Here is a 22,179-nt window from a genome sequence, read left to right as displayed (position 1 = left end):
TTAAATGTGATTATGTGTAAAGTAATTCAGAAACCTTATAGTACTACATAAAGGGTAGCTGTTGTCAGAATAGAAAAATACCATGGCAGAGAGAAATAATATTTTAAGAAAGACTGTCAAATGCTACAGAAAGGCCAAGGAAGGTAAAGACAAAAAGTTCACTGGATTTGTCCAAGCTCATGTATTTTCCCTCAGTAGGTCTTCCTTAAAAGGGAATTTCTATCTTAGAGGATCTCAAGAGCAAGCTAAATCAATTAGATAATTATGATTGTATAAATACAACATTAGTCATTAAGGGAGAAGCTGAAAATTTCATCTGATTTAAAGGTATATTTGGAGGGTTCTTTGATTCTTTCAAACTCTAAAATTTTACCTTTTAAAAAAGGATCCATATTTTCCATGACTATTTCCTAAGATAATTATTTAAGCCTTTTAAAAGGATAATTCTCCACCTCCCAATCCTTCCTATCAAATCCTTAATGAGGACTTATGCCGTGTTTAATTACCCAAGGAGAGTGATTACGCCTTCTTCAGGTTTACATTTTAACAACTTGTGGCCAAAGTGCACCTTTGCAGTGGGATATTTTTCAACAGCTGGAGAACAAATAGAAAAACAACATCGATAATTTAAATTCTTTTTTTATACCAAATTCAAGAAAAATTGAGGTTCTCATTTATTGTTTTAATTTATTATAATGGCATTGACAACATTCAAATTCACTGGTTTAACATTATTTCCATTTATGTCATTTCCCAATACTTGGTATTAAAACTTTAAATAAAGATGTTTGTCTTCTTTCTGCTCCTTTTCCTAATTCCCTTTAAGTCTCAAATACCTTAAAACTTTAAATAAAGATGTTTGTCTTCTTTCTGCTCCTTTTCCTAATTCCCTTTAAGTCTCAAATACCTGAATGAATGGCACATTGGGAAGTAAGGATCACTTACCCCATATATCAATTGTATAAGTACTTTTGAGTCAATAATAACTCATTAGTCACACAATTATTTGTCCTTGTAGCTGTTTTTAATAGCTCTATAGCCAGGAAGGCTTTAAATTCAAGATAATACAACTTTATATTTTAATTGTCTCTGTATCAGGTAATCAGCATGTAGTAGAAAATCAACCAATCACTGAGCATTTATTAAGCACTGACTATGCACCAGGTACTGTGCTAGCAAAGTGTTGTAAGTACAAAGAATCAACCAGACAAACTCCAATTAAAAAGTTGTTTGCTGTATCAGTCCCAAGCATCATGGGAACACAATAATGCACAAGGTGAATAAGTTTTAGTTAAAGACAGACTTACCATTCAATAGGTCTTTATTTAGATGTTCTCTACTTATAGAAAGAATATACTGAAAAAAATAGAATTTGAAAACTTTATTTAGGAAGGATGTACAAATATACTTCAGTATTACAGGACAATTGTTCTACTAGATAGGCAGTTCAATAATCAATAAGCATGTTACCATTTCTTTTTTAAGTATTCAACCTAAATTTATTACTTTAATTAAGATTTATGATTGGAAAAATCAAACCCTTCTCTTTTAGAATTTAGCAGTGTTGCCATACACAAAAATAGGGGATATAACCTAATAATAAGAAGAAACCAATCATAAAGTGTTTTTTCACTTAGTACCCAATGCATTTCCTTGCGCAAAGTAGATTCACTTAATAAATATTTACTGCATTGAACTAAATCAGATCATCCTATTCAGTTGCTTTGGAAATCTCTTGAACTCCTACAAATCCCTATATAATTCTATAAAGAGAATAGATTCTAGATCTGTGATTTCGCTGGTATGGAGAACTCCCACACAAGAAAACTCCAACTACATATTCTAAACATACTATTAGTATTCAAAAACCACTTTGGAACTCCTCTTTGGCATGGCCTCCACATCCAGCAACAGACACCAACAAAAGAAAATTAATCATTTTATTTTTTAGTCTTATATGCTGATTTTGACCCGAAACAGCAGTATCCAAGTTGATCACTGACTTTATAACAAATTCATCTCTGAAGACCTTTTGAATGTATTCAAAAGTGAAATCCATTTTCAAGGGACAACAATTTACCAGCATTAAGTATCACATAAAATTCTCAAAGATGCTACTTTGGAAGGACAACATTCACACACACATTTATTTAAAAGGAAAAAATTACATAAAGTTATTGTTGTACACATACAATGTACCACCATTACAAAGCTAATGGAGTAGGTAGTATTCAGAATTCTATGTAATATTCAAGGAATCCTAAAATCCCAACCCTATCCTGCCACCTCTGGATCTTTCTCACCTATCTGAAAAAGAAAGGTGTCTACAATCCTATGATTAGAGAATCATTCATTTAGGTTGAGGTAAGTTTAATGCTAGATGGATAATGCTAGATAATGCTTGTATGTTTGTTTCTCATTTAAAATTTTTGATTTGATTTTTCTTGTACAGCATGATAAATGTGGAAATACATTCAGGGGTTGTACATGTTTAACCTATATTAGATGACTTGCTACCAAGAAGGGGAAAGGTGGGGAAGGAAAGAAAAAAGTTTGGAATATAAGGTTTTTACAAGGGTGAATTGTCAAAACTCTTCGCATATATTTTGAAAAATAAAAAAGCTATTATTCTAAAAATTAAAATAAAGAAATAATTTGAAGGCTATTAAAAAAAAAGAAGAAACCTAAAATTTAATTGATTTGTCAATGGCTATACAACTAGCATTCATTAGAAGCAGGACAAGATCTCAGTTCATTCTGTTTCCAAGGTATCTACAGTATCCACCATGCAATTCTCCCTTTTATATTATCCTATATAAACAAAATGATCAAAAAGACTTTTTAGATTATTACAGATTAGTGGTATATGTTCTGGTATTCACCTTTATAAAAATAAAAAGTAAATAGAGATTAGAATTCATATCTTTTAATGTCCTTTTATTTCCCGATCATCATTGAAATAGCTAGTTAAGAACTAGAACTCCAAAGGAGTCAGAACTATCATGTGACATGTGAAATGAGCAAAAGGCACCCCTCATGAAAACAGGGATGTATCTGGTTGGTGAATGAAGTATAGGAGGTCCAAAATAGTTGGAAAACAACATGAGACTCCTAAGCAGCTTGAATAATGACATAAGGCATAGAAAGAGAAGGTGGGAAGACATGGAAAAAAAAATTTATACAAGTCATAGTTTTAGTTTGTTCTTTTGGTATGGTCTAATACTGATAATTGCTTTGGATAGGAAGGAGAAAATTGGAAATTTCAACAAAATTGATTTACCCTAAGTACATAAAATGTCAAATTAAGGGAAATGTTGATACCTAAGAGATATCCATATAGCTAATGAGTAAATTCATGATGCATCATAAAGGAAAAAATTTGAATTAAAGCCTTACTCTTTAACCCATTTGGTCCTGCTACACTGAAAATAAAAAGAAAGAAAGAAAGATTTTATCATCTCACAAAAATCAAGACATTTTTTATAACCCTCCACTGTATCCTTGGTGGCTGATTCTTGATACTATAAATAATAAAAGCAAGAGTAATAATAAATTGACCTGAAAATTTTTTTAAATTGCCTATGAAAAACAATATCTACAGGTGATTTATAGAATCACTTCAAAAGATAGGTTTAAGTCTGGCTCTTTCAAATTATTTATATTGAAGCAATTTCTAACATGATGCCAGATTCAGAAAGAAACAATGGGGAAAATGACAAGATTCCAAACAATCCTAGAATGAATAATAGAATAAAACTAACTATACATGCAATACTTTTCAGTGCTCCCAATGTGTTCTTAGAAATGTTTTCAGCTTCAGTGGTTAGGAAAATTCAGTCCAAAAAATGATAAATATCTGAATTTTTCACTTTTCTGGGGGTTTCGTTATCATATACACTCATAAATTTTGCTTCCTTGAGAGTACCATGGTTGACTAAAAACAAAGAAAAATGAGATAACTCTTTAACAGAGTCAGAAACAGAAAAAGTAGGCTTGATCAACTTTTGCTGTTTTCTTTAGGGAAAAAAAAAAACTTCTATATGTGAAAAGTAAGAGGGCTGGGGTTTCTAGTTTGCCAAAAGACATTTTGCATACCTCCTTTCTAAGGAAAAGCATTCAGAAAGTGTAAATAAATAAAGAAACCCCTCTTCTGAGTTTAATATGCTATTGTATGAAAATTAACAAGTAAAAAGAAAACCACAGGAAAGCTAAGCAAAAAGAACTATAAATCAAAAATTTGATTTTGCTTTTTAAAAAGTTTATAAAACTATCTGGATTCTGTTTTCTCTTTTAGAAACTTACAGGCAAGAGGTTCTACTCCATTTCTCAAAGTTGAAATGCAAATCAATTCTAGTCAAGTTATTTTTGAAGGAACATGAAAAAAAAAATCAGCCCCTTAAAACTGCTAATGTTCATCAGTAGTACTGAATGAATAGATGGGTATTTATTGCCTTTTCTGGGTTTCTCTATAGAGTATATTTACGTCAATATACTGAAGAATTCAGAGGAACTGAGATAAAACTAGCAGAATGGTACAGAATTATTCAGGTTTTTTTTTTTTTTCTAGTTTTCTATCCATTGAAAAGGGACAATATCTTAAAAAAAAATAACAAAAAAAAAAAATAGAACTGCCTTTCCCTTGAACCCAAAGAAACCAGCTTGAATAGCTTCCACTTGAGTTTTTTGAGAAAGTATGAAGTGAACCAGAAGTTAGAGAGGATGATGATTACTTTGATAACCAATGGAGCTCATCCATTGCCATTACTGTTGCTGTTAACTGCCCAGCACAGCTTGAAAACAGTCTTAGACCAGACGACAGCCATTTCTGGATGTCATTGTCAAGTTCAATCATTGTTGAACTTGCTTTCCATTTAGAAGAACTGATACTAGAGAATGATTTATCAGTAGATGTTTTCATTCCCCTTTCTTACAATGTTTAGAAGAGTTTATATTAAATCCAAAGTTTATCTGTTCTTTAAAGCTTGGTTAAATTTCCATTCAATTAGTATTGAAAGCAAGCATAAGATAAAGGTCAATCATAACAATTTCCGATTTGTTGTGTGTTTCATTAGTGGGCCTGGGAAATAAGGAAGAGAGACAGTCACACACACACAGAGAGAGAGAAAAAGAGAGAGAGAGAGAGAGAGAGAGAGAGAGAGAGAGAGAGAGAGAAGGGTGGGAGGTGGGAGAGAGACAGAGACAGACAAATAGACACAGAGATAGAGACAATCAGAAAGACTGAAAGAGACAAAGAGAGACACACAGGAGAGACAGAGGCAGACAGAATTAGACTGACAGAAACAGACACGGAGAGACAGAGACAAAAACAGAGACAGAGAGACAAAGAGAGAAAAGGGGGAGGAAGACAGAAAAGAAATACATTTTCTGTTGTTGGAAATTGCAGGATCTTCCCACCTGAGGCTCAAAGATATAACCTCACCTCACCATTTTTTAACTTTTCTTTTGAGATTATCTCAAAAGATTATTGCACATTATACTAAGAAGTAGAAATCTGTTGCTTTTAGTGGATTTGATCTATGGAAACTGTTAATAATCATTCAGAATGAAGTTTAAAGAATAAAGTGGATAAAAAACAGAGAAATGTCATTAGAAGCACAAAAAAAAGGAAGTGTGACTATAATATAATGAGACTGAGTGTGTGTGTGTGTGTGTGTGCATGTGTTCGAGACAGACAGAGACAGAGAAAAACAGAGACAGACTTATTCTTAAAGCAATTTCAAAAAAAGTTTTGCACAATGATACTTTTTGGAATAATCATATATCTTCCCACAGTAAATACTTTGAAAAACAGCACTTATTGAAATCATAGTTCTGACACTAGCTATATTTCCATGGGTAGATTGTTTAATCTTTCTGAGCCTCATCTTTTTCATCTTTAAAGTGAGTATAATAAAAGTCATGTAGTGCTTATTTCTTAAGCTTAAGTATCAAATGAGATATTATATATATAATTTTGCAGTCCTTGAACCTTATGATCAACTATTATATCATTATCACTGTGCTATGGTTGTTCAGATAAGTGTCATATTTTGGCTAATACCAAGGTAAGAAGAATAAAAACCAAAGTTAAGTTCTAGGTTTTAGACATGACAGTCATGCAAAGAGGTATTTCAAGGTAAAACTTACCTGATTTTTGGTTCCATAAGGAATTGCAGTTTTTTTTCCTGAGAGAGAATGAATCATTCTTGCTCTCATAGGAATGCCCTGGGATACAATCTACAAAATCAAAAATGACAATTTTAAGATATTTTTCAAATCACAAAATTTGTCATATAAACAGATTTCAAATCAGTTTTCAAATCTCTTTAAAAAAAACTAAAGGATTTATAGTACTGTAATAGTAACTCATTGAATGAATGGATGGGGAAACTTGGTTTCTCATGAAAGAGGTTGTATAAAAAATAGGAGCTATTTCAGAACCAGGAAGGAATTTTCAGGGTTTGGTAGCAAAGAGGAAGGAGTGAGAAAACGAGAAGAGAGCCAGAAAGAACAGAGAATAGAGACGTAATTAGTGAAAGGAGGAAGAGGAAGCAGAACTGGGACAAACAAGCGAGAGATTGAAGAGAACCATTGGCACCAGAGGCATCTAGGAATAGAAGAGTTGAGTTGTAGTTACCAGTTGTATCTATCTTCTTGCACATCAAGGGAAGTTCCAAGAAGTTCCAGTTTCCCTTCCTAGTGTGTGTCTATTAGCATATCCTGAAGTTTCATTTCTGGTAAGCTTAATTTTTTTCCAAATAGCAAAGAAGTCAGATTTGACTAGAAATAAATATAAATGTAAATTAAGTCAGAGAGAGTCAAATATCTGCTTTAATGTTATTTTTCTAGCTAGGAGTTTAGAGTAGCCAATATTGTGGTTGTAGGGAACCAGGTTAGCCTGAGGTACAATTCTATTGTACCTCATACTTAGATATCTGTATCTAAATACATAAAATCATTTTATTTTATTAACAGGATCTTAAAAATAGTAGAACACTTGGTAAAAGTGAAGTTATCAAGTTTGACTATTTGGGGATATTTTAGAGGAGATTCCCATTTAGGTACAAACTAGAATAAATTACTTTTGAGATCTCTTCTACTTGTGAGATTATGTTACTCTATGGTTCTGTCTTTGTATTACTGGGAGGTACTTGATATTGCCTCATATTGATAAGTCATTGTGGTATAGAGGTGTTTTGAAAGGTGAGGTCAATGAATGTGAGTTTGGATAAGTCCTAAAAAGCTGGAAAGACTTTTAAATACAACAAAATAAATTAGTTGCATGTTTGACAACTAACAACTTTATTTGAAGAAGTTCATCACCAAAAGATTTTTCATTCACTCACTGACCACTGAGCAAAAGGTGAAAGAAAAAAAATAATGGTTGGATCTTTTCACAACTCCACCAACAGTGTATCAATGTCCCTCTTTTCCCATATCCTCTCCAACGTTTATCCTTATTTTTCCTGTCATCTTGGCCATTCTGCTGGGTGAGAGTTGTTTAGAGCAATTTTTTCCATATATAAGACACAATGTTAGGTGTTATAATTAAAATTAAAGATGTTCTCTACCCTCAAGAAACTCACCTTCTAGTAGGACTGTACAACATGTACACAGATAAGAACAAGATAATTAGGATCAGAAAAGAATATGAACAACCAGAATTTAAAAAAAAAAAAAAAAAAAAAAAACAACTTGTCATGGGAAGTAGCAACTCAGCTGAGACTATCAAGGAAGTTGAGAATCCTAAAAGGTAGAGATAAAGAAAAAATAGAGCCCTTCATAGATAGGAAACAACTTAAACAAAGGCATAGATGCAGGAAGGAGGCCAGTTTGGTAATCCAGAGTACAGAAAATGAAGTATCACCTTCTAGTAAGACTGTACAACATGTACACAGATAAGAACAAGATCATTTGGATCAGGAAAGAACATGAACAACCAGAATTTTAAAAAAACAAACAAAAAACTTGTCATGGGAAGTAGCAACTCAGCTGAGACTATCAAGGAAGCTGAGAATCCTAAAAGGTAGAGATAAAGAAAAAATAGAGCCCTCATAGATAGAAAACAACTTAAACAAAGGCATAGATGCAGGAAGGAGGCCAGTTTGGTAATCCAGAGTACAGAAAATGAAGTAATGTCAAATGTAGTTGTTTTAAGTAGGCTGGAGCCAGATGAATTCTTTTTGCATCAACTATTCATGAAGACTATATAAGGCTATTTTCTCCATGAGAAAAAATATAAACCTATATAAATCAAATTACAGTTATTTAAGGTACCAAAGCAAAAAGTATTTGGCATTCAAGAGTAAAATACAGTTTTATAAACCATTATAAAATAAGATGCAGTGATATTAAAAGATAACTAGCTGTTATGTTCTACTTTTTAAGTTACTCTGAGGACTCATTCTGAGTTCTTTGTCCACCAATACTGATGACAATGTTCATGGGTCTTAGATGACCCACATCAAGAATTATAGCTGAAAAATTTATCATCAGTGGCCTTACTGGTCGTAAACCAATTTGACTAGGCTTTCCTTTGGATAACAGACATAATCTTCATCACTGGCTCAAAACTGTTCCAGCTTTTCCCCAAGACATAACACATGCAAAGCATTTTGTAGTCCTCAAAGTTCTGGATGCTAGTTAGTATTATCATTACTATCACTAATAATTAACAATAATAATGATTAGTCAGCAGAAGTTAGCAAAGTTTATACTCTCTGCCATAGACGAATATAAGAATAAGTGAAAAGTCACTTCTACTCCATGAGGAGGCAACAAAGGAGGATTTTAGCAGAGAATTATATTCTACAAAGTCTTAGGGAAACAAATGAAGACAACCAACCTGGTCTTCTAGTCCAACCGCTTTAAGAGCCTGACGTCCTCTATGAGAAAGGGCCAAATTAATACTTCTTCCACGGGCAAATTTTGCAACTCGAATATCTAAGATACAGGAAACAAATTCCAGGCTATGTAAATGATACACAGACAGCAAACTAAAAATGTTATTGGGGAAACTTGCTAATTCATAATGAAATTTTTGAAATCAATAATTTCTCTAACAAGATATTAGTATTGTTAATTATGTACAAACTTTTGAAATTTATTTAAAAGCCTATTAACTTTTTTTTCTCCTTTTCATTTAGGAAGTCAAGAAAAATAGGCAAGGCCAAGAATCATAATTATAGTCATGATTTTTTGCTTACCTTCCCTGGCTTCATAGACATCAACTTGGAAACCTCTCTTTGCAAAGAAGCAAGCATTTAATGCACCTACCTAAAAAAAAAGATTTTTTTTTCATATTTCTACAGACTTTTGACTTAAGAATTTTAAAATTATCAAAATTAAGTATATCACAACAACTGGCTTTTAAAAACTTGTACAATCTAGCCTCTTCTTTCCTTTTCAGTTATCTCATACTTTACTTCCCTTCATATAATGTACAAACTACTGACAGTAATAATCTTTTTGTTCCTTGCATGTGACATTTCTTTACCTGACTCAGTGTCTTTTCTTGGCTGCTCCTCCATGTATGAGATGCTCTCCCTCCTCACCTCTCCTGCCTTTCTTCAAGACTCAGCTCAACTCCACCTGATGAGGAAGACCTTTCCCAGACTTCTCCATTGCTTGCATTCGGAGATTATTTTCCACTTACCCTACATCTATCACAGCTATTTATATGTTGTATCCCCCATTAGAAAGTACGTTTTTTGAGAGCTAGCACTGTGATTTTTCCTTTCTTTTTATCCTTAGGACTTAGTACACACAGGGAGCACCTAACTTGACTGTCTGATCCATTTTTGCTAATCTACTTTACTCATCATCTATGAGATAGAGGAACATACATGCAGATAAGAGTTTAAGCTCTATCTTCTCAGAGCTCTCTCACCTAACTCTCTCTGTTGGCAATCTGAGTCTAACAAAAGCAGTGACATAATTTTCTGATTTAATGTAAAATTTATAATTCAGCACCAACAATATGTAGTATGAACCCACTCAGATCCTTTGGGGAGTTTAAAAATATTCATGAAATACAAAAAATTGATCGTTAAATATTTATTATGTTTTATATGTGAGGCATGGTGCTAGGTTCTGTAAAGTATATAAAGGCATCAAATGTACACTCATTTTCCTAAAGCTTTAGACTATATAATATGGACTTTGCTGATCCAGTTTCTATATACTAGTATGTAGTGATTCAAGCCAATGGTGTAAAATTCAAATAGAAATGTCACACAGTGAATTGGTACAGCACATAATAATTTTACCTATGCTCTACTATAGTTTTATTTGTTTTGTTAAATGTTTCCCAATTATATTACATATACATAATATTTGATCTTTCCCCAATTACATGTAGAAACAAATTTTGACTTTTTAAAACGTTTTGAGTCCCATATTATATCCTTCCTTTCTTCCCCTTCTCTTCCCCTAAGAGAGTAAGCAATCTGATATAGATTATATATGTACAATCTTTTAAAAACATTTCCACATTAATTATTTTGTGCAAGAAGACTCAAAAAAAGAAATAAAAAAGTGAAAAACAATGTTTCAGTCTATATTCAGACATCAGTTCTCTCTCTGGAGGGAAATAGCATTTTTTCATCATTAGTTCTTTGGGATTGTCTTGGATCATTGAATTGCTAAGAATAACTAAGTCATTCACAATTCTTAATCACACAATATTGTTGTTACTCTGTACAATTTCTCCTGGATCTACTTACTTTACTTTCGAGTGAATCTTTCCAGGTTTTTCTGAATTCATCCTGCTCATCACTTTTTTATAATATAATAATATTCCATTACAATCATATATCACAACTTATTCAGTCCTTCCTAATTCAGTCCTTAATTGATAGGAATTCTTTTATTTTACAATTCTGCCACCACAAATAGAGCTGCTATAAACATTTTTGTACAAATAGGTTCTTTTCTTAAAAAAAAATTCTTTGGGACATGGACCTAACAGTGGTATTGTTAGATCAAAGAATGCACAATTTTATAGTCTTTTGGGCATAGTTCCAGAATGGTTGGATCAGTTCACAACTCTACTAAGAGTGTATTAATGTCCTTCTCTTCCCATATCCTCTCCAACATTTATGCTTAAATAAAGGATTGTCCTGTCATCTTAGCCAATCTGAGGATATACTAAATCAGTAGTGATTTAGAGCATTTTTTCCCATATGAATATAGATAGCTTTTTAAAAATCCTTTTTAAAATTTTTCCAGTTCTTTTTGGGCCTGAGACCAATTTCCATTTTTCTTTGAGGCTTTACATGTGACCATTTTGTACTGTTGTCCTCTCCTTAATTTGTTTCTAAATATCAAGGATACCTTGATCTTCCCCGCCACCATAGTAAGTTTCTATAGTCATTCTATTTTGTTATTTTTTCCTTATTTTTTCTGTCAATTTTGTGACTGTGCTTTTACATGAGAATTGGGCTCTGCTTCTGCAGGGTCCCAAGATTCTTTGGGCTTTCACTGGACCTCAGGGCCTAGCTGCTAATTTGAAGTGGTGGGTCAAGGAGAGGGTGACTCTACTGACTTATTGTGGGAGCAGGGACTCTCTGTTGATCTGCCTTGGGGATAGGATCTTGTTGCTGGCCTGCCTCAGAGATGGAGCTTTGCTTCTGACTTGCTATGGAGATAGGGCTTCTCTGTTAGTAAGCCCTAGGAATGGGGTCTTGCTGTTGACTAGTACCGGGGGCAGAGTTTTGATGCTGGCTGGCTCTGGGGGATGGAACCTAGCTATATGTTAGCAACAAGGGTGGGGCTTTCCTGTGCTATTGGTCTGGAACCGCTGGTTAGCATGAAGGATTACCCTGGGGCTTGAAGCCTGACTACTGGCCACCTGGTGTACACCTGGCTACTGTTGATCCTTTACCAGACTTCCACCCCCACTGCAGTGAGAAAGATCTTTTCTGCTATAAATTGTTTCACCCTGCTCCTAAATTAGTTTTGAGGCATTTTTTTAATTCAACCATTTACATGTAAAGGTAGTTTTCAACATCCATTTTGGTAAGAATCTGAGTTCCAAATTTCCTTTTCTCTCTCCCTTCCTTACTTCACTCCTCCCCAAGGCAGCAAGCTATCTGAAATAGGTTATTCATATACAATACTTCAAAACATATTTCCATATTTGTCATATTGTGAAAGATGAATCAAAACAAAAGGGAAAATCCATGAAAAAGCAAAAGCAAACAAAAAAAGGTGAAATAGTATGTTTCAATCTACATTCAGTCTCCTTATTCTCTCTCTGGATAAGGATATTATTTTCCATCCCAAGTCTATTGTAATTGACTTGAATCATTTGATGAGAAAATATAAGTCTATCATAGTTCATCATCACATAGTCTTGCTGTATATAATATTTTTCTGGTTCTGTTCACTTTATTCAGCATTAGTTCATTATAAGTCTTCCCATGTTTTTCTGAAATCAGTCTGCTTATCATTTCTTATATGACAATATATTCCATTACATTCATATACTATAACTTATTCAGCCATTCCCTAATTGATGGGCATTTATTCAATTTCCAATTCCTTACTGCCACAAAAAAAGCTGCTACAAACATTTTTGCATATGTTGGTCCTTACTCCTTTTTTAATGCTCTCTTTTGGATATAGACTCAGTAGTGATACTGCTGGATCAAAGAGTATGTATAGGTATATAGCCCTTTGTGCATAGATTCATACTGCTCTACAAAATTGCTGGATTAGTTCACAACTCTACCAACAATGAATTGCTGTTCCAGTTTTCCCATATCCCCTCCAACATTCATAAGTATCTTTTCCTATCATCTTAGCCAATCTGATAGATGTCAGGTGGTACCTGAGAGTTGTTTTGATTTTCATTTTTTAATCAATAGTCATTTAGAGCATTTTTTATGACTATAGATGGCTTTAATCTCATCTAAAAATTACTTCTTACACAACAGTCAATGACTATAGTAATCTAGAGTTTGATAAATCCAAAGACTCCAGCTTCTGAGATAAGAATTCAGTATTTGACAAAAATTGTTGGGAAAAGTAGAAATTAGTATGGCAGAAACTAGGCACTGACCCATACCTAACATCCTATACTAAGATAAGGTCTAAATGGGTTCATGATTTAAACATAAAGAGTAATATTATAAGCAAATTAAAATAGCAAAGAATAGTTTACTTCTCAGATCTGTAGAGAAGGAAGAAATTTGTGGCCAAAGAATTAGAGTACATTATGGAATGCAAAATGGATAATTTTGATTGTGTTAAGTTAAAAGTTTTTGTACAAACAAAACCAATACAGACAAGATTAGAAAGGAAAAAATAAACTGGGAAAATTTTTCACATCTAAGGATTCTGATAAAGGTCTCATTTCTAAAACATATAGAGAATTGATTCAAATTTATAAGAATTTAAGCCATTCTTCAATTGATAAATGGTCAAAAGAAATGAACAATTTTCATATGAATAAATTAAAACCCTTTATAGTCATATGAAAAAATGTTCTAAATCATTATTGATCAGAGAAATGCAAATTAAGACAATTCTGAGGTACCACTACATACCTCTCAGATTGGCTAAAATGACAGGAAAAGATAATGATGAATATTGAAGGGAATGTGAGAAAACTGGGACACTAACACACTGTTGGAGTTGTGAACTAATCCAATCATTCTGGAGAGCAATTTGGAACTATGCCCAAAGAGCTATAAAACTGTGCATACCCTTTGATCCAGGAGTGTCTCTACTGGGCCCCAGTAGATCCCAAAGAGATCATAAAGAAGGGAAAAGGACCCACATGTGCAAAAATATTTGTAGCAGCCCTTTTTGTAGTGGCAAGAAACTGGAAACTGAATGGCTGCCCATCAGCTAGAGAATGACTGAATAGGTTATGAGACCGGTATATGAATGGTATAGAATATTTTTGTTCTATAATAAATGATCAGCAGGATGATTCCAGAGAAGCCTGGAGAGACTTACATGAACTGACGCTAAGTGAGGTGAGTAGAACAAGGAATGCATTGAACATAGCAACAGCAAGATTATACAATGACTGATTCTGACGGATATGGCTTTTTTCAATAGGGAGGTAATTCAGGTCAGTTCCAATGATCTTGTGATGAAGCGAGACATCCGCACCCAGAGAGAGAACTGTGGGTATTGACTATGGATCACAACATAGTATTTTCACCTTTTTTATTGTTTGCTTGTACTTTGTTTTCTTTCTAATTTTTTCCCTTTGTGATCTGATTTTTTTTGTGCACCATGATAATTATGGAAATATGTATAGAAGAATTGCACATGTTTAACATATTGGATTACTTGCCATCTAGAAGAGATGGTGGGAGGAAGGAAGGGAGAAAAAATTTGGAAGGTTTTACAAAAGTGAATGTTGAAAATTATCTATACATATGTTCTGAGAATAAACGGCTTTAATAAAAAATAAATTTAAATTGTTCATATCCTTTCATTATTTTATCAATTGGGGAATGATTTGTATTCTTATAAATCTGACTCAGTTTTCTATACATTTTATAAATGAGGCCTTTATCAGAAACAATGGCTGTAAAATTTCCCCCAGCTTTCTGCTTCCCTTCTAAACTTGACTGTGTTGACTTTGTGCAAAACCTTTTTAATGTAATGTAATCAAAATTATCCATTTTGTATTTCATAATGTTCTCATTCTTCTTTGTCCATAAATTCCTTCCTTCTCCAAAGAACTGCTCTCTGAAACAATGGTCAAGATTGAAGGGGAATTTGGGAGGGTTGCTCCAGGGAGTTCCTTCTTCCCCCTCCTATCTTGGCACTGGAAGTCATTCAAATTACCTTTAATATGACTCAAAATGCTCTTGAGAGTGTTGCCAATGCACCTTGTGTTTTAATACCTCTCATTTAAGCTACAACGGTTATATCATAATATATGTATGATATATTACAATGAGAAGAGGACATGAGAGCTGGAAATTGGAGCATAGGGTTTAAATTGAATTTTCCATCCTTATTCATTTTGTGGCTCTGGGCAATTCTAGTCTTGTCTGAGTCTTAGTTTATTTTTCTGGCAAATGTAGATAATAATGCCTGTACTACTTATCCCACAAGGTTGTTGTTAACAATAAATTTTATAAACACCAAAGTGTTATAGAAATATGCTATTATTATTAGCTTAGTTGACAGAAAAATAGGTGTGTTGTGGGAAGAATGTTTGTAATTTTTATTTTTTAAAAGAAAATAGTTTTAAATGAAGAAATATTTTAAAGGAATTATATAATAAATACTTTTACAAAGCAAGCAATTATACACTAATTTTGGTTTTTGTAAACTTTAATTTTTACAGGTATTTCTCTAGACACAACCACATGACTTAGGAGGAGTAAACAATAGATACAAACTTAGAGTAACAAAACAAAACAAAAATAGAGCAAACTTAGATACAAACATAAATGTTATGTGGCTTCTCTCTTGACCCATTTTAAGGCTACTTTGGTTACCCTTACCAAAATATCCTAATATTAGATCTAAGGGTAACCAAAGTAGCCTTAAAATGAAGAAATCATTTGAATTATTATTTACAAATGCTTTCTTCATAACAACTCTGTAAGGGAGAGAATGCAATGATTATCCTCCTTTTACAAGTGGGGAATGAGTCTCTGACTTCTATCAGAGCTAGAATTGAAATGTAGATTTTCTAACATCAAGTCCAATATTTGTTTTGGGTTTTCAGTTGCTTCATCCTATCTTTCCCTAAGATAAGCAAATACCATTTGGTGCTTTACCTATTGGATTTATTTGATTCAAAGTCCTTTTGTTCCTCCCTTTCCTGCCATTATTTCTTCTTTTAGGGGGTGGAGTTAGAGTAGGGATCATGCTTTTACAGAAATAAGGGAAATTGAAAGAACTTGGGGTTTGGCCAGTGGTGGAAGGGAAAAGATAATGAGTTCAGTTTTGGAGACTTTGAGATGTCTAGGACAATCAGACTGAAATATCCAACAGGTGATGAGGCCCTGGAGCTCAGGGTTAGATCCAGAAGTTACCTGCAGAAAGATGATAGCAAATCAGAGCTGATAAGAGAATAGAGCATAGGGAGCAGGGCAATGAAAGAATTTATAGGGGTGATTACTAAACAACTGTAATGATATTTGATGATCCAGTGGACAGTAAAAGTTGGGCTGCCAGAATGGAAGCACATATTTTCAAAAAGAGGAATTTCACGGCAACCCTGTGAGATGTCATGTAAACATTACTATCTACATATTATAGATGAGAAATGTGACACAGTTAAATGACTTAATAAGATTCAAATCCATATCCTCCCTGATTCAAAGTCCAGTATTCTTTCCATTAGATATGAAAGACAGGGGATTGAGTGCTAGATCTGAAGTTAAGTAATTCTGGGTTCAAATCTGGTCTCAAATGTTTATGAACTGAGTCAACCTGAGCAAGTCACTTAACTTCTGTATGACTCAATTTCTTCAACTGTAAAATGGATATAATAGCAGCTACCTCTCAGGCTTGTTGAGACAATCAAATGAAATATTTGTAAATTTCTTAACACAGTGTCTAGCACATGGAAGGAATTTAATAGATGCAAATTTTCCTCTTTTCATTAAATTACACGGTCTCTTTTTGTAGGTTCTTTAGGAACAATTTATGCCAGGTTAACTCATTTTCCTTTTTAACAGGTAATTGGCCTTCAAGATAAGGAAATTCTATGGAAAGGATAGATAGAATTATTGAATTATATAATGTGAAAGTCAGAAGAGATATCATTGTCAATCTATTACAACAAATATTTGAAAAGAATCACCACTTGACAAGTGATCACCCTACCTTTGTTCAGACTCCAAGGACAGGGAAATTCACACTTCTTAAGGCAGCCTGTCCTTTTAGTATAGCTTAAATTGTTAAAAGAAAAAATTCTTCAGCTTCTTCCCTTTGTTCCTGTTTCTGAATCAGTCTAATTCTGGCTTCAAATACTTGAAAAATGATATTATGTTTCCTGTGAGTCTTTCATTCTCCAGGTGAAATATTCCCAGCGCGAATTTCTTCAACTGTTCCTCATCCAACAAGGAGTTATGGTCAGGCTTTCATCATGCTGTTTACTTACCTTTGAACATTCTCCGGTTTATCAATAACTTTCTTAGGCTATCTTTTATTTTACCTGCTCCCTCCTCAAATGTACAAAACACAAATAACTCACAGAAGCTTATAAAAAAAAAGCCTCACAGGAAAGTGGTCTCAGGAGCCATGTAGGTCAAACTATACATAATAGAAGTCCTTAATAAAAAAAAATTTGAATAAATCATATTTCTTTAGGTCATAGATTTTGATCTTTTAGGTCTTAGTGGTCAGCTTTCAAGACGGAAAAATATGAGCAAAGTGAAAGCATAACTCATCAGATTCTAGGATTTAGAGTTGTGAGGAACTTTAAAGCTCACCCAATCCAAAACTTGTATTTTACAGATGAGGAAAATGAGATGCAGAGATGTTACATTATTTGTTCAAGGATGTGCACAGACAGTAAAAGCTCAGATTCAAAACATTCTTAATAGAGTAAGTGACCACACCCAAAGACTAATAGATTAATGTTGGTTTGCACAAAGCTCTGTTTTTGACTGGATTCTGTCCGATATTTTCCATCAAAGACATATGATTACATGCAAAGCATTGTTATTTATAGCTGAAAATGATATTTAATGTGTTTGTTAACAGGATTTGTATTGTATGAATATATATTTTTTTTCTTTTCTTTCTTTTTTTTTTTTTTTTCTTTTTTGCTGAGGCAGTTGGGGTTAAGTGACTTGTCCAGAATCACACAGCTAGGATGTGTTAAAGTATCTGAGATCGAATTTGAACGTAGGTCCTCCTGACTTCAGAGCTGGTTCTCTACCCACTATGCCACCTAGCTGCCCTAAAAATATATCAAAATGCTAGAATGATTAAACTAGATCAAACTGTAAAGAAAGTAAGTGGAGCAGTGGCTAATGTGCCAGGGTTGGAATCAGGAAAACTCATTTTCCTGAGTTCAAATCTGGTCTTAGATACATACTAGCTATGTGACCTTGGGCGAGTCATTAACCCTATTTGCCTCAGTTTCCTTATTTGTAAAATGAGCTGGAGAAGGAAATGCCAACACTCCAGTAACTTTGCCAAGAAAACCCCAAATGGAAATCTATAAACAAAACAACTGAACAACAAGAATATTGTTGCACCAAATTTTGGAGGTCCTTAGAAGACAAGCTGAGGAGTTTTTATCTTCCAAAGGAACAGTGGAAAACACTGAAAATTTCTGAGCAGGAAGGGTGGGAATAAGCATTTATATAAGTGCCTGCTATGTGCCAGACACTGTGCTAAATTCTTTACAGATATTATCTGTCCTAATCATCACAACAGCCTTGTGATGTAGATGCTGTTATTATCCCCATTTTACAGTTGAGGAAATTAAGCTTAATTGAATTGGGATTACACAGTAATTCTCTGAGGATTCATTTTAACTCACATCTTCCTGATTCCAGGTCCAGTTTTCTATTTACTGTACTACCTAGCTGTCTAGCTATATCAGAGCAATGACAAGGTCAGCCAAAATCTTTATGAGTTAATTTGAAAGCTTAATGTGGTCTTATGCTATATTAATAAAAAACATAATGAGATAGATTATGCAATTGGTATGCGATATAGAACTTACCCTAGAAATCTCCATAATAGATTAACATAGTTCATAAAGACTTGTGAAGAACTAAAAATTAATGAGTCTTACTGTACAGTGGAGGTTTTAATCTGTTATTTTACATGCTCCAATATGCCTACTCATTTAATGAATTTGAAGATTGCCCAGCACATGAACAGAGCAGATAAAGGCCATTGCAAAGTCTGAAGCATGGCAGTGAACAAATACTATCAAATCTATGCTTCTTTCCTGAGCCACTTTGGAAATTTCCTTTGTCCCTGATGTTGGCCACATTTATTGACCAGAGATTAGCATACTTACTTCATGACCTGTCAGTAATGACCCTTGTTTGCTTATGACACCTTTGAATCATGGAGTTGACAGGGATTTCAAAGGTCATGTGGGTCACTGTACCTGAGATTGTGTGTTAACTCTAGTTTATCTTGTTGTTCCTTCTTGCTAAGGGCAAGCACCCACTCTAACTACTGACAATTTCCGTGGACTTTGGTGTTTTACCAGTAGTTCCCAGGATTTGATCATTAAAGAGATCCTAAACCATAGAAAAATCTGTACTTTTTAAAAAGTATTTAACATCTGGATTTTATGTTAACCAGACATTATTTAATGATAAAGGATGAGGAAGTTGGGTAGATGCTAAGTGAATAGCGTATTGGACCCAGAGTCAGGGAAACCTGAGTTCAAATCTAGCCTCAAATATTTAACACCATGTGTGATGCTAGGCAAGTTCCGTAATTTGTCTGCCTCAGTTTCCCCAATTGTAAAAAGGGCATAACAATAGTATCTACTTCACAGGTTGTTGTGAGACTCAAATCAGATAATATTATAATATTAGGTGCTTAGCTTATTGCTAGTACAAAGTAGGTGCTTAATAAGCCCCTGTTTCATTACCCTCACTCCTAAATGAACTATCTAGCCCCCTATTACATGTATGTTAGATATTTCACTAAATTTCTAATCAGTGTTAACTTACTATGTCAGAGTCACTGTAGCCCAGTGGAAGAGAAGCTAATTCCAAAGCTAAGACTAGAGTTCAAGTTCTGCCTTTAACAAATACTAGTTGTGCAATTCTGCTCAAATCATTTAACCTCTCAATGCTATAGGTAACTTTCTACAATTATAAATTGCAGTGGAGGTGATAGCTTAACTTTAGTGAAAGTTTCCCCCCACCCTTAAGAAATTCCATATGTAAATAAAATCAAGGGTCTAGTCCAACAATGGAATTTTTATGTCTAATTTTGAATTTATAAATATACAGTTTTTTTAATGTTATAAATAGAATAATATTAATAGCTTTTGAAAATGGCTAAATAAAGGCCTAAAGTTGCTTAATTTGTCACTGAGAACAGGGGAGATAACAGTCTCTCTGTAGTCTACTTTGGCCTAAATATTTTGTTCAATGCTCGCTTTTACATATTAAGGAGGACACTTAAACTCTAGAACTAATTTAGAGGAGGATAACCAGGATCATAAATGGACTTGAAGCAACATTCTATGGGGAAAAACAAGAAGAAATGGAAATATCTAGCTTAGAGAAGAGAAGACTTAGAGATGCTATGATTATAATTTGCAAACATTTGGAAAATGTTCACATAGAAAGATTAGATTGACACTTCTTGGTCTCAGAGGGCAGGCTAGTAACAAGTAATAAGAAAACAACAGAAGCAAGAATTTTAAAACAAAAATGGAGTGGATAACTACAAGAGCTTGAGATATTTGAGCACAGGCTATATAATTGCTTGTTTTGTTGAAAACAGGTGGGAATTAGCTTTGATGATGTCAAGACCTCATCAACTCTAAAAATTCTCTGATTCTATGTATGGGATTGCTAGTCTGTAAAGTAAAAGACAGTTGTTCACCAAGATCAAAAAAGATTATAAGTGCCAATTAGGGGCAAGGAATAGGATGATGTAAAGTCTAAGCAGTCATCAACTAGTGGAAGTGCAACAGGGAAAGTACTGGGGGAATTTAACAGCACATATCAGAGGCACAGTCATAGTCATGACAACATGAGTCACAAGGGCTTAGAGATAGGGGAATTCAGATTGGGGAAAGTTTGTGTCCAATGTGCAACTAATTGGACTTTCAACCAAGTCTGAGGAATTCTGCATGCAGCTGCACATGTAGGAGAAATAACTCTGGACTGGCAGAAAGAATACCAAGTATATATAGAATAGGAATGAGACTTTTGAGGAGAAATGTGTAGTTGTAAAATCTCTTCAAGTTTAGATACATTTGGACAGAGGAGAGGGGAAGACTTTGGAAACTGAAGACATGTAGGGGAAGCTGACTCCTCAGCATATCCTGATATCCATCCCTTGAGTTTAGGGAAAGAACTTTTCCTTGGGTAAGTATAGGCCCCATCTCTTGACTAGAGATGAGATCTTATGTTACTCCCACAACAAGAACTTGTTCACTGGTGTATTTTCTAGTATATTTTTTCTGTATAACTTCTCCATTTTTTTTTACTTTTTGTTTGAATAAATCAGTTCACTCTATTTAACATTTGTACAAAGTTTGTTATGAATGAAACTTAGAATTTGGTGGAAAGAAGCTAAGATGATGAGTATAAGCTGAGGGTATCCTCCCCTAAGAATGACAATAGAAGTGACTTTTGTTCTGAATCTATTGTATTCCTAGACCAGAAATGTCTGAGATAGACAGACAGACCCAAAACTAGCCTAGTCCCTTTTCTTGGAGATAGTTGAGAAAAGTGCCATAGCTCTTCTCCTGTTCTTCCTTAATGTAGAAATCATCATCTTCCCCCAGAGAGGGGTAGGTCACATTCAAGAGATCTATCCATGACACCCATAAGTCACATCTAGATATTTAAACAACTAAATGTACACAACTCTCCTACATGGACATTTTCATAACTTACAAGTACCCTGTACTACTGGGGTTCAAAGCAAGAACTGAGGAACCAAAGTCAAAAACGAATAAGCAGAAAATCTAGCTTAATGCTTAGACAGAAAACTACTTCCATGTTGTTCCTTATATCTTCTCATCCTAGGACCAGGATTCTCCCTAGAGTTTCAAGTACAATATGATTTAATTGTCAAACCTGAGGGATGGTAGATGGTTAGAAAGACCAGGTGAAACTTTTTAAGTAGTCCAAAAATTTTTCTGATCATTTCCTCTTTTCATTTTCTATAAAAAAAAATTTAAGACATCACTAATTTCAATTTAGTTTATGAAATGGCACATATGAAAAAAGCTATCCTATATGATTAACCCACAAGACTTTTGCTTAAGACACAGCTGGCTTCTTATAAGAAAAAAAAAAAGGACATGGGGAAAGTAAACTGAAGGAAGGAAATGGTTAGGTTAATATTGTTCCTACTTCAAAAATTTACTATGTGATAATCAGCAAAGAACTTAACTTGCCAGAGACACATAATTTCAATAAATCTAAAAGATATGATTCTCCCAATTATTCTGCTCTTTCAAGCATGTAACTATCAAGTTTTTAAAAAGCAGGCAGTTAGGGCAAATTCCTAAAATATCAGATG

At 33.9% G+C, this 22,179-nt stretch overlaps 1 protein-coding gene across 3 annotated transcripts in view; it reads right to left on the bottom strand.

Annotated features, from left to right (window-relative positions):
• KMO (kynurenine 3-monooxygenase) overlaps nucleotides 1–22,179 on the bottom strand; it is a 45,711-nt gene that overhangs the window by 20,408 nt on the left and 3,124 nt on the right. Inside the window, exons 2-6 of one of the 3 annotated variants that reach the window (XM_012547934.3) lie at nucleotides 9,207–9,276; nucleotides 8,846–8,943; nucleotides 6,148–6,237; nucleotides 1,308–1,356; nucleotides 507–594 (exon numbers count right to left, since the gene is read on the bottom strand). In XM_012547934.3, coding sequence (XP_012403388.1) covers nucleotides 507–594; nucleotides 1,308–1,356; nucleotides 6,148–6,237; nucleotides 8,846–8,943; nucleotides 9,207–9,276 — 395 coding nt within the window. Of the gene's footprint in view, nucleotides 1–506; nucleotides 595–1,307; nucleotides 1,357–6,147; nucleotides 6,238–6,637; nucleotides 6,781–8,845; nucleotides 8,944–9,206; nucleotides 9,277–22,179 lie in introns of all 3 variants that reach the window. The other 2 variants (XM_031966957.1, XM_012547935.3) reach the window with 2 other exon arrangements.

Source organism: Sarcophilus harrisii, chromosome 4 (assembly GCF_902635505.1).
Source record: "Sarcophilus harrisii chromosome 4, mSarHar1.11, whole genome shotgun sequence".
In the NCBI taxonomy this organism is placed as follows: domain Eukaryota; kingdom Metazoa; phylum Chordata; class Mammalia; order Dasyuromorphia; family Dasyuridae; genus Sarcophilus; species Sarcophilus harrisii.
This window is presented reverse-complemented; position numbering and strand designations above follow the sequence as displayed.